This window comes from Styela clava, chromosome 4, assembly GCF_964204865.1.
Source record: "Styela clava chromosome 4, kaStyClav1.hap1.2, whole genome shotgun sequence".
In the NCBI taxonomy this organism is placed as follows: domain Eukaryota; kingdom Metazoa; phylum Chordata; class Ascidiacea; order Stolidobranchia; family Styelidae; genus Styela; species Styela clava.
The window spans coordinates 23,075,976-23,090,209 of record NC_135253.1 but is presented as its reverse complement, the minus strand read 5'-3'; the positions used below and the strand labels follow the sequence as shown (position 1 = coordinate 23,090,209).

Genomic DNA, 14,234 nt, shown 5'->3' with positions numbered 1-14,234 from the left:
TTTATTTATTTTATGTTTTTATCAATTATTTTATCGTCTATTATGCTGATTATGCTGAAATAATCTTATATTTCAACTCAAACTTTTTATTTTTTTCAGAAATTTATATCTATAAAAAAACAATAGTCATAAATAATATCAGCAGACACGAGTGAGCCGAAACACTTTGATCGGCCAGATCTAATCCGCGGTCCGCAAATTTGCCCATTGCTGCTTTAACCGGTAGGCAATCGCTCATGACCAAAAAAAGAACGCTACAGAACACTATACCAACCTTAGGAGGGTTATGTGTCATCTCAACGTTATCAGGACTGACCCACTTGACCTGGCTAATGACCTCAGTGACGTAATGACAACTCAAACTGTAGTCTGAACCGATGGGAACAGTTTTATCTGACGCTGGTCTTATCCAGATCTCATCCATTCCGTCAGACTCTGAAAAATAATTTCAAAAATAATTTCTATAACTGATCACACAACATTGCAAACTGTTTTATAAAAAATTTGCTGAAAGCAAGGTCATAATAAGCATTCAATCAGAAGTAAAGGTGACTCATCTCTGGGCAAACTTACGAACAAGTATTAAATATGCCAAGAGCACAGATTTACGCCATACTAAATACTGGTAGTGATAAAAATTCGCTCAAAGTGAGGTCATACAAATATACTCAGGAGTAAAGGAGACTCAGATCTAGTAAACCTACACGTGACAATGTACAATATGTGAATCCTATCCGTATTTGTCCAGCTGCACACTAACACAAATGTATTTTTTTAATATTTCGTCCGACCAGAGTCAGACTTCCTCAGACAAGCAGTTTACAACAATGTCCGAGATACATTTGTGTTAGTGTGCAGCTGGACTCATTAATTGGATAGAATAGTCAGTCATGTTTATTCCAGCTACAGCATCCTTGCAGTATATGCATACAGATTCACTAGCATGAAGACATGGAGACAAGATAGGAAGTTAGTCTCGCGCGACCCAACTCAAATTATGAATATACCCATTTGAATATGAGTAATTATAAAAGTATTCGAAAATTTAATTTGTTTTGGGAATAGTAACTAAAGATTATGGACACTATAGCAAACCAGCCTTTATAACAATCAATAGTTACTAATCGTCTATTATTGTATTTCTCACAGGAATGATAAAATCCAATAAAGTGTTCAAGCTAAATTGATTTCCAATAATGAAGTCACGTCGAGTACCTGCTTCAATAATAAAGCATAAAAAAGACATTAGCGATGATCGGACACTAAATCAATAGATTTAGAGAGGTCCAAAATGAAAGGAATACATTTGAAATTTTGCATATCTCAGGGGTTCTCAAACTTTTGGTGTTACGGAGCCCATGGAGTGATTGGCTGTTATTTACTTAGCCCCACAATCAATTTATAAAAATAAAAACAATGAACACATCGCTATCTATCGATTAATGTCCCTGTGTAAATTAAAATTACTTAATTTAATTACTCTGATGTATTTGCTGCTTTGTATTTAAAAAAATATTTGGTATTTTAATAAGAAGTAAGTAAACGAATAGCTAGCGCAGCCCCTAGAATTCTCTCACAAAGCCCTCGGGCTCCTATGGAGCACGTTGAGAAATTATGATACATCTGATATTCTTTAGAGAATTCAATTGTAGAGACGCAGGCCATTTAAAAAGTATTTCTGATATGATATTTTGGTGCTCCCGAAGTATGCGAACCAAGATGGCGGACATCGGAACGTAACATGGGTAACAGGTCAGGGTTAGGCAATAATTTTTTTCCAATTTTCCTTATTTTAGTCCTATTATCAGTTCGAAGACTAGCCAAGAGCCTCCCGTAGTATTTATACCTGAAATTATGGCCTAACCCTAACCTAGTACACATATTACATTCCGATGTCCGCCATATTGGTTCGCATACTTCGGGAGGCCCGATATTTCTGTATATTACAAGACGACCCCAAAAAGAAACAGGACCCAAGTTACTTGAAACATATTCTAGATCAGGGGTTCTCAACCTGGGGTTCGCCAACCCCATTTCCAGGGGTACTAGGACAGCAGTAGAGCTTTTGTGTGTTGCTGTTTTTTATAATCCTTTATCACTACCAAAGGAAAATACGTGTCGATTGAAACTAGATGCCAATTGAAACATAGATTTTCCCAGATGTTGCGTTGTTGTCATTGTGACGCAACAATTTGAAATTCACAGCTTTGCAGGCAAACTGTGAAATCTCAAAAGACAGCGTGCTGCGAGCATTGGAAGAAGTGATTATGCTTATTAAAACTTGGGAGAGATTTTAAGAATTCATTAGTTAGGCGGAGGACAAGGGCAATAATATCAACACGAAGATTTAATTTAGTTACATCTGGTCAATAAATTGTTGTTTCAACAAATCATTAGTCAATATATCACAACTTTGTTCAGTGTCTGATTATCGGGGGTTCGCGTTGATTGTTTCGTGACTCGGAGGGTACTTGACAGAAAAAAGGTTGAGAACCCCTGTTCTAGATAAACAAGACTCTAGAAAATCAATTATTCGAATAAGAAAGATTATTTTTTTGAAGTTTTTGTATCACTAAATTAATTATGATGAAGGCAATTTACAGGTACACGATTTCAGCAGCCATGTGATTTTAGTGATTTTAGTTAAGGTTAGTAACTGAAATCTATGAGCGTGTCTTTATAAGTTGCCGAACGTTTACTAAAGTGGTATGTGACATTAGACTAGTGAGATTGCATACCAAAGTGCCAACAAAACAATTTTCCACACTGAGGAACAGGTTTTGTTAAATCAAAACTGACATTTGCTTGCCTGATTTGAGCAAAGAAAGATAATTACATTCATGTCTGTAACTACTAAATAATTCATTTTGGTTTCCTGGCCTTTCCTTTTTGACAGAAAATCTTATTACTCCCTTTTTCAAAATTTTTTGTATCACTGTGAACGTGAAGCAAGAAGGGCCAAAACCAAATATTTCACTATTTTGAATACATTCTGAGAAATTATTTTTGAATACGGACTATTGAATACATTCTAAACTGGGGGCAAGTTCATGCGAAAAATTACATAAATCACATCTTCATATTGATCGTGTAAAACGACTATACTATATCTCCAGGCTAGTAATAAGTCGCTTTTCTGGACCCAATTTTTTTGGTCGGTTATTTTTCGCATGAGTCCTATCAATCATGTTTAGTATAAGCTTTATATCTGAATTGATATTTTTTATAATGTAATCATGCCAAAGTGTCTGCCAATCATGTTAATTAATTGGACTGCTAGCTTTTATTTGTCTTATATTTCATAAAAATGTGGCTGGTGCCTTAAAACACTAACTCTCTTTTTTTAGTGCTGAAAATAGACTTTGTATTGTTTGCTGGGTAGACTTATTAGGCGGGAAATACGATAAATACAAATTTCTTTGCATTCTCTTTGTTGTTTGTTACCAGTTGAGATATCGTAGGTTTTTATCTGCTTGTCACAGAGCTCAAAATCCTGAATTTTTTATAAGAATGCTATAAATTATTCCTAAATACAAAAATTTACTATGTCGAATATAATAAATTTCAAATGTATTCGAATATTCGATTCGTTTTGGAATGAATGTTTTGAAAATGAATAATACCGAGACAAAAACCTTCTTTACTCCGGACGATGCACTAGATATAAAGCTATTAGGATAGGATAGGATTTACCGTACATATTTATCCTGGGGTAGTGGAAAGTGGATAAGAAGGCTTAACCATATGGGAACCACAGCCCCACGTCCGGTTACCACTCCATGTCGGGTATGGGATTAGTTAGTTATTATTTGTTTTCGGACGCATGGACTTGATGGTGGGGGAAGTCGTAACAGACCGGCGGTTACGTGAACCACCCTACGACAGCGAGGAGTCCAACAATCCACATCCGGTTACCAGCCAATGTCGGGTATTGGATGAAATATTGGGACTCCCGAAGTATGCGAACCAAGATGGCGGACATCAGAATGTATAATGTGTACTAGGTTATCACCTAACCCTAACCTGTTACCCATGTTACGTTCCGATGTCCGCCATCTTGGTTCGCATACTTCGGGAGCACCGAAATATTAATATAGTAAGAGAGCTGATTATGTCTTTAATAGGCTGAAATGCCCAACCTGGCTTATTAAACATAGCCTCAATTGATATATAGCCAGTGAGGAGGAAAGTGGAAGAATGGCACTTGACATATGCCTAAGAGTTGGATTAACAAGCATTCTTATAGCTTGACACAGCTTCCACTATATGAATATATATGAGCTTTTTTATAAATTTTGCCTGTTAAGCATGGCTTAAGTCTTATGAGCATATTTTACATTCCGAAAATAATATTTATGTAGACTTATACATAAATATTATATATAGAGATTTATACTCAGAATAGGCTCGGCCTCTGATTACTGCGTGGGTTTGCAGATTCGAATCCAATGCAAGGATAATTATGAACGGGCGAATTGTTGGACTCCTCGTCACCGCAGGGTGGTTCGCGTAATCGCTGGTCGGTTATGGCTTCCTCCACCATCGAGTCCATGCATTTGAAAACAAATAACTAACTAATTCCATACCCGACATGGACTGGTAACCGGACGATAGGCCGTGGTTCGCCATATTATGATTAAGCCATATTAATGACTTTTCTCACCCCCGAGATTAATATGTAAATCCTCTTTTAGTATATTATTCGTTTTGGTCTTTTGGAACACCCAAGATAAAACAATTCAAAATATCAAAAATTTCAGGAATTCATAAATAGCCACACACTAATGAAATGCATTTTTAATTAAATTATACATTAAGCAAAAAATTTCAGTCCCGGAGGAAATTATCTGAGAAAAGAGATTTCCAATATTTAATTAAGTGAAATATGGTGAGAAAAAGCTTGGCTTGAAGGGAGTTCATGGTTTTAAGAAAATGTAATAAAAGAGTCATAAATTTTAATTTAATATGTATAAATCTCCAAGATTACTAAAGATAAGGTTTTTCTTCTATTCTTTAATTACAGCCTCCACTCATAATAACAATTCCGGTTGAGATTCGATTTGGTTAAGACAATGAAGTACAATAAGGTAAAACCTGAAATTGTAGAAACGTTGAGCCCGTGGAATTAAAAATTAATAGAAAAAAAGTAGGCCTTCCTTAATAAAAGCCTAGTAATACAGAAATTTTGAAATCGATTGGTCGATCAGTTGCTGTGAAAAATGTGCTTTTTACAACAGCGACTTTAAGAACAACAACTTAGCAACACAATCCCTAAGTCTCAGCGTACAATTGGTAACTACTGGTATGTCTCCTTGAGAGCCAATATCTTTCTGGTTCAATTTCAGCGTTACTTTGGTTAAATCGATCAAATTTTTAAATTTCAAACTGACTAGTTGTAGATGGTACAGGGGCTGCAACATAAACACCATAGATGTGGCGATACTATGGACTACATTCACATAGGCAAGCCGCGAAACACTGTTACTTACATTACAGAAAAAGGGACACAAGTTTGATGCTTCCTATCTCAAGATATTACCACGAACTTACTACTTTTTCCTGTGTCACTAAGAATATAATTCAGTTGTAAAACCACAAAAAAATGTCTTATAAATCAAGTCCATTGTTACCAAAATATTCCTCATAAATGATAGCATTAGGATAAGGACAAATAGTAATTAAGCAATATAGATTCAGTATAAAATATGTTCTAGATTTCACCCTCTCTCTTCATCAGTGTGGTTTTGTTAAAGGTTGTGAGACATTATCACATCATATTACCATGATATTTAATGAACGGTTAATGAAGTAAAATACAAATATACATTTGTATTGCAGATACCTTAGCTAATCATTTGATTTAACGAAAATTTGAGGACTGGACTGGATTTGAGGACTGGACTGGTGAGATGACCAGGGCTGGATCAACCTTTAAGCAAAATAAGCACATGCTCAGGGCACCAATGGAAGGAGGCACCACAGAAATTTATATAGACAATTTTTCAATGGTGCCTCAGTGTTTAAAGAAATAATTGGAGTTAGCCAGACAACTCAAACCTCAATATTGGCCCAATATAAATAAATTTACATTTTGATAGATAATATATTGAGTGGTTTACTGTGTTTATATTTTCAATGGCAAATATCGGGCACCAAAGTCTTAAGTGCTGGCATTTGAAAGGCATGATACGACACTGGGGGATGACACATGACACACAAGTCAACGATATTTTGGCTGAAGTATTGAGCCACCTCAGACTTTAATAAAAGGCCACATTGCAATTTTGTTACGATTTATAGGTCTACTCAATATCCAAGTAGAATTTCTACCTTATAATCTTCTTGGAATCAATATATCATCCATCTATTTACTTTAAACAAGAGGTTATCATTAACATAATTACATAAAAAGATTCGTATTCTGCATTGAAATGGATCAAATTAGCTGGTAACTAATTCTATACCCAAACTGTAGCAGTGACTAGATCACAGGAGCAGGCAATCGTTTGCTAAACAACCAAGTGTTAGAATAAGATTTGAAGTGATGGGAAATTCTGTGTCTGGACTACCAGGTATTCTACTTTGTGATTAATATGAATGATTGAAGCACGGCTGGTCAGAACATGAACATCAATATTAGCAAGTCTGGGTACTTTTTGGTTGTTCAAAATGTAAAGATAAAATGAAGTAGAGCCTCACTAATGTCTAATCATCTGAAACGAATATCAGGTTAACTGCTCCCATACTCGACATGGATAGATAGATATCTGAATAAAAAGCTGGGGTTCGCCCAAGAATAAACCCTTCTTACAGGATTTACTTTCCCCAAAAATCTCGAAATATACCATCATTTTCACATCAGATAAAAAAGACTAACAAAATATGAGTATCTGATAGAAGTGAATGGCTAGGTAAAGACTGGGAAATAGTAATAATAGTACCAAAGTACTAATGATCTTCCAATTCAAGCAAGCAATTCAAGTTGGGGGTTAGTGAAGTAAATACAAAGACGATTTCAATAACTCCAAACAAAAATGTGTGGTGATGTGGAACTTTCAATGTTTTTCAAAAAAGTTTATCTGGTAGGAATAAATTTCACCTTATATTTTTGTTCGGCATTATTCAAGCAGTTACAGTACGGCGTTCACTTCACTAGTTCTGTAAGATGTGTAGGCTGCTGTGAGCCAAGCACACTTTAATTACTATACCGACTACTAACATCCTTAACCTGCTGACCTGGGATGCCCAGATAATCTATGCTTGATATCAAATACACACAATTGCCAGTGCCGCTATTTCTTGCTTTCCTGATTAATAGGATAGTTCAGTGGGGCAGTGACAATTTGAGGTAAAATCTTTGAAGCTACAGCCAGACATTACAGACAACAGGTATGGGTATATGGTGAAGTCTGTGAGCCAGAAAGTTGATGTAAAATACCAGTATTTAAACATGTTCCAACACACTCATCTATAAAGTAGGTAGAACAGTTCAGTAACAGAAATATAAAAATGACAGAGTGGTCGTCTTATCGACTTCAATTTAATCTCTGTTGTGAAAATTCGTGAGTGGAAGTGGTGATTCCTCTACGACCCATGGGCCAGTGCCATGGCCCATCGAATTGGGCCTCTGCCCAGAAGGCTATGGGCCGAGGCTCAACAAGTTGTGTAAAGGCTACATGGCTAACACAGACAGTCCCCGAACTCATAATAGAACTATAATGTGAAAAATCTGTACAAACTTTGTCCTAACCCTAACCTGGTACACATACTACAGGAGTATATTTTTTTTGGTTTGAATATTGACAATTTTGTAAAAATTGAAAATTTTGGTGAGATAATTGAATTTTTCCTGATGGGGCCGCGGCCAATAGCTTGATAGGCCATGGCCCATGTGGCCTAATCAGATGGGCCATGGCTCCGGCCCCTGGGCAGTCGAGGAGTCATCACTCCTGTCTGCCTGTAGAAATTCGTTCTGACGACCCGCATTGCATGCTGTCCAAAGCTACCATACAGGTATCTACAGATCTAATAATAAAGGATAAAAACCTGAAATCCGACAATATAAGATATACACAATACCTGCTAACGCTCTACAGAGCAAAATGATAAAAATCGCTGCTCGCATCTTTGCCGTCAAGTCTGGTCGTTTAGAATTTTTCCAAATTTTATTTTGAAGAAACGGCAGCTGACGAAAGATATATATCCGAGATGTTATGTAACAATATTTCCAATACTTCTTTATATAAAAATTGTAGTTTGGAAGTTTCGGGAATAAAAATTGAATGTAAAAATCTGTTAAATGTAGATTACAGTATCTGTAAAGTGTAGGAAGACGCAAGTTAGCCGCTCGCGAGAAGTAAACAACAGATCGATAATCAAAATTATTACATGCCAGTTCTTCAACGTAGTATTTAGAATTTTAAATACCAAACTATTTTGACTAATCTTAAAAGTACTAAATAATAATATAAAAAAAATACTACAACGTGCTCTTTTGTTTAATTATATATAATATTTTATGTATACTAAAAACGCTAATAATTCACACAAAATATAAAAGATATTATTTTTAAAAACTGCCATCCTAGTATTTTAGATGTTGCACCATAAACGCACATAGCATTTACGGAGCACATAAAATACACATACATGAATAATCGCGGAATTAAAAGGGGAAAATCCTAAAAAACAGGTCGAGGTAGGTGATAAAATAAGATATCGAGGACGATAAAACATTATCCGGGAAACGGGAATAATTACAGAACCGCCAAAGTTGTCTATTCAGTTTTCTACGCCCTACGTTTTCTAAGTAAAACACTGGAAATGTTGTCCATCTATTTCGTTTTTTTTTGTCATAGTAAGCAAAATGCAAAAGCCGCCACTTAATCATATTCGAGACGTGACGTATTGCATGGCATCTGATAAATTATGGATGACCAGTCGCATCATAGACTACCACCGCGTCAAGTATAAAGTAATGATAGTTCGCCTAAAAGGACGGATTATTTAGTGAGACCAATCATGATAGAAGTAATGAGTCGGCCTGTTTGGTCCCGGATTTTTGTGGCTCAGCGTCTAGATGAGTAATCGCGGTGATGTAATGGTCTGAGCCTCATTCAATATACATAATTTGAATTAAAACAGTGAATTTATTTAGAATAAATAATACAGTTTATTGAAATGTGGCATGATGTAATCCGTGTTGTAATAATGGCGTATATAAACTATGGCAGTCATGGCTCGTGCCATGAGTGCCGTTTTGATCGGGGCGTAAAAAGAACGAGAAGGTTTCAATCGTAAAATATTTCAAAAAAATAATTTTTAATTGGAATTAATTGAAATCCGTATTTCTACTTGAATACTATTGTACAAGTATCTCAATTCAACAACAGTCGTTAGAAATCGTCAGTCAACAACCCAGGGACGCATTTTAAACTTCGCCATGGGCGCCATTTTACAAAGATACGCCACTGCTGACACAAAACCAACAGAATTAATTTGGTTTATATTTAGCGACCTTTTAGGGTCATGATTGCTTTGGTATTTTTTGAAATTTGGTTTAATGCAGAATGTGTATACTAACAATCACCTACAAATAGCCAGTTCTATTTATGCCGGGCGTTAATTAATTTATTCCGAACTTCGCTATGGTTCCAAAAAATTAATACACACAAGACAAAAACTCACATATAGATACAAGGCATACTCGATGTCTGTGGTCTTTTATATAAAGCCCCCGCCCAAAAACATCTCAGCCAATGTCCATAAGAAAAATAGTAATTATCCCGTTATGGGTAAAAATGCAGATTGCCATTGAAATTCAAATTTTCAAATACTTATTTTTCATTTTCAAACGTAGCGGGGCATTGTATAAAATATCCGATGTCTAATCGACTATTACCTTGTTCGCAGTCCGCCTTAAATAGACCGACTTACTGACTCCCTTCCCGCGCTAAACCTGAAAAGTTAAAATTGTATATATAATGACCAAACACATTCTCGTTGCCATATCAACTGTTACCCTGAAAGCCTGCAATCACACTCAGTAACTGGTTCTAAAGGCGTTCATTACTGCAACGCCAAATATGCATCGCATTTCCTCGGTTTTGGTCTGTTAAATCAAAAATCAAGCTATAGCTAAAAATAACTAAGGCCCATACATGACCACGCAACATTGTTCGGACAGTAATTTACACGTGTAGGAACATCCGGGACACCGTTGCTATGACGACGCATCGAAGGAAAGATGATGTTTTGAATTATAGATGAATCTGATGAATGACGTAATTTACTGCAAAAAATCCGCGCATGTCTTATTGATTTTTAACGGTAAACCGCATGCGTCTGCTTAATAAATCTGTTTATAAAATGGGTATTCTGAGATTAATTGCAAACCGTATAGATACGTCTGATAGATGTTTCTGTAACACAAATACAAAACCCGATTAGGTACTCCCGAAGTATGCGCACCAAGATGTCGCATAACCTGAACCCTAACCTGGTACACAATCTGAGTTCAGGTTGTGCGCCATCTTGGTGCGCATACTTCGGGAGGTCCCCCGATTAATTATATTTTATCGTCTATGGCTATGCCTTTACATTGTTGGATTCGTATGCGTATCCGAAGGAGTTTCCCAAATCTGATTGACTGGGGGTCAAATTAGAAGCGGAAGAATATTCGGGGGAGGAAAGCCCTTGCAAGCGGCCGATATCGGTATGTATAATTAAGACATCGGTATAACCAGTGGTGGGATTCAAATTTTTTGTCAGCCGGTTCCATCATACAAATGTAATATTTTCAGGCGGTTCTGTTACAAAAAGTCATGTGATGCTAACCGGTTCGCTGATCTCATAAATTTCCGTGAGACGGTTTATAGAACCGGCGCGAACCGGCTGAAACCCACTACTGGGTATGACTGAATTGTTGCGAATGTACACGTGCTTAAACTGTGATGATGGCGTAACAATTGGCAGTACTGGCACGTAAAAAAAAAAAAAAAAAAAAAAAGGTGTTTGACTATTTCCCTCAAGCTTGGCGGGCCATATTAAATCGTTACACGAGCCATACTTCCCCCCACAGGCTGGGGTTTGGGAACCACGGATATAATACTTGATGTACTTGTAGTACAGATAACTATTCTGTGCAATTTAAGAGTCTTGCTGCACTCAAACACGAACATATTTCTGGAATGTTTCGTCTAACCGAGGTGAAACCATACTAAAAATACGAACTCTATCACTTAGATTCGCTTTTCTGAATAATTGCCACCAAGGCTAAAGATAAACAGGACTGAACCTTTTTCATTCTGTTAAATAATTATTAAAATAAAGGAAACAAAGAATTCACTACAAAACCGCATAATTTCAATCACATAAATTTAGAATATTCGAAATCAATACTAAATAGAAGCCTAGAATATCATACTGTTCTACTGAAAATACGAGCCAAACTATTTTTCTAAGATTCGTTGTTCTGAATAAATATTATCAAGACTGCCTGATAAAGACCAGACTTCTTCAAACCAGCAAATTTCAACTAAATATTTTCAAAATATAGGAAATAAATACTAAATACAAATTTCATACTATATATATATCTGGGGATCCCAACTGAGAACATGAAATCTCCTTTGCTAAGATTCGTTGTTCTGAATAAATATTACCAAGACTGCCTGAACGAGGCCCTATTCAAACAAGTATATTTCAGCTAAATAAATTTAAAGTATTCAACATGAATACTAAAAATAACACATATCTGAGCATCCCTACTGAGAATGCGACTCAAACTTTTTCGCTCAGATTCGTTGTTGTGAATAATTACCGAGAGTTAAGAAGACCTCGGTTTCCGTCTGAGATCTGGCCTTTCCACCTGTTACTGTCTCGTACAACACACGAGAAATCTTGCTCTACACTCCGCAGAAATACTGTTAAAAATTTTAAAAAATTTAACAAACTTTCACAGTAATATACTTTTTAATTGGCGTATTTGCTTCAAATTTTTCACATTTAAGTACTACAAGTATTGAGATTAAAATAATTCAGCATTTAACGGATTCAAAAACTCATATTTCAAACATATTTTTACTTTAAAATTATAGTTAAATACTGCTTATTTCTAAATATGATATCTCTAAATCTCTCTGGCCTAATTTCACGCTTCCAATCTGTCTTGCGATCGATTCCTTCACTCAGCGATGCACATCTGCGGTCTTGTTGCATCACTTTCAGAATTAAAAGAAACTACTCGCTACTACTTTGCGATAATAATATTTAAATGAATAATTAAATAATATTCATTGATTTAAACTAGTAAAACCTTTAAAGGGCATTGCTAATTTGGCATTATGCTCCTATATTTTCTGATATGCTTTCTCTGATTCTGTATCTCTCAGGTTACGGTTAGAATTAGGTGGGACTATAACTTAACATTGGGTAAGAAATTGGTTCAGTACTATCCAGTTCTTTCCCGCCACTAATTCCTGATCTCTTGCTTTTTATTGTTTAAATCAGTTAAGTCAGTTCTCCACTTTAAGCATGTTTTGCACATTTACATTTATAATTTTAGTTAAATAAACAACAATCTAAATCAGCTTTTTAGGCCGCGCTCCCTTTTTAAAATTTGTCAAGTCTCACCCCACCTCCAAAAATAACTATCTGGCAATAAGCTACAAATAACAAATAGTAAGACGAAAATGTGTTTTATTCAAAACACATTGAAAATACGTGGTTGGAACGTAAAATTCAACAAAAAAAATGGAAATATTTAAACTAAGGCGGCAAAATCAAATCTAACAAGTATTTTTATTTTTAATTATCTCCACGCCTTCTCAAAAAATTATTTACGTCCCTTTATGCGGCGCTGCCCATCGTATGAGAACCACTGTGTTACAACATCCTTGCACTATATACACACGGATCCGCTTGCGCAAGGGCAATAGACGGGGTTAGTCTCGCATAATCCCATCTGATATTCCCTATGGTTCCATTACATTTGAACCCACGTACATTTGAACCCATGACAATTGCACCTCTATGCTATTGCACCTATGGAATTTTTTTTGTTTCACGGATAGTTAAATCCATACTAACCCTAACCCATGGGTTTTAGCACCCGCATATAGATTGAAACCGTGGATATACGCATGGGTTCAAATGTACATGGGTTCAAATGTACGGTCACCATTCCCTATGAATCGCAGACGGGTATTTCCCGATACACAAACCGTAAACGTTTCGACCACGCTGTAGAAAGTATGAATAGTCCATTACGATTGGCTCTGAATAATATTCGAATCACGTGAAACACCTAGTACAGAGCCTTCGACGATGTGAAAAGCGTATGAGGAATAAGAGTATTGGTCAACTTTATAAATGTTTTTTCAATTCTTCATTTCAACAGCGATTTTATACAAATAATAATTATTATTGTATAACAAAAGCCTTAAAATTCCGGAATTTTTAAGAAATAACTGCGGGATCGGGATTAAAAAAAATAGTCTGAATCCCGGGATCGAGATAACCCTATCTGCATCCATGTGTGACCATTTTTCTCGTTTGCAAGCACAATATAGAACAGTACTACATGATTACTCTGCCGGGCGATACACCGCATAAACACAAATTGGAGAATTTTCCACGGCATCCCTGACAATATTTTACGTCACACCGGTGTGGCGCGGCAATCCGGTTAAAAAACACTGATCTAATCTATAAATCTAACGCAGCGTAAAATGAACAATATCACAAAATCTCGCGATTTTTCCACCTCTGTCCTTCACCTGCTGTCTATATGACTTTATATGCACCCTTCATCACTGTCTATATTAAGCTTACCATACGTCCCATGTGTCCCTATTTCAACAGGTTGCCGTGTCTCTCCGGTCGGTAGACCTAAATGTCCCCGCTATGCAGTATGACAGCCATAAATATTTTTTTCTGTTCAATGTTACTACAAATTTTTTTTTCATATTTCAAACAGAGACACTTCAACAGTTCAGATAAAGAGAGAAATTGCATTGTATATTGTCTAATCCCTACTGCCTCGTTTTTTTGCTCTGGATATATGGTAAGTTGGTACTCCCGTAGTATGTGTATCGGGTTAGGGTTAGTCCATAATTTTATTTCGATCTTCCTTATTTTAGTTCTAATACTAGTTCGGAGACTGTCTGTGTTAGCCAAGTAAATATACCCCCTGCCCATAGGTTTCAGTCCCTTCACACAACTTGATGTAAAGT

General features: G+C 36.1%; 1 protein-coding gene across 4 annotated transcripts in view; it reads right to left on the bottom strand.

Annotated features, from left to right (window-relative positions):
* LOC120325633 (neural cell adhesion molecule 2-like) overlaps positions 1-8,340 on the bottom strand; it is a 47,409-nt gene extending 39,069 nt beyond the window's left edge. For all 4 annotated transcript variants that reach the window (XM_039391706.2, XM_039391702.2, XM_039391707.2 and 1 more), the window contains exons 1-2: positions 8,080-8,340; positions 275-435 (exon numbers count right to left, since the gene is read on the bottom strand). In XM_039391706.2, the coding sequence (XP_039247640.2) occupies positions 275-435; positions 8,080-8,125 (207 nt within the window). In that variant the 5' untranslated portion in view covers positions 8,126-8,340. The remainder of the gene's footprint in view (positions 1-274; positions 436-8,079) is intronic.
* Between the last annotated feature and the right edge of the window lie 5,894 nt (positions 8,341-14,234).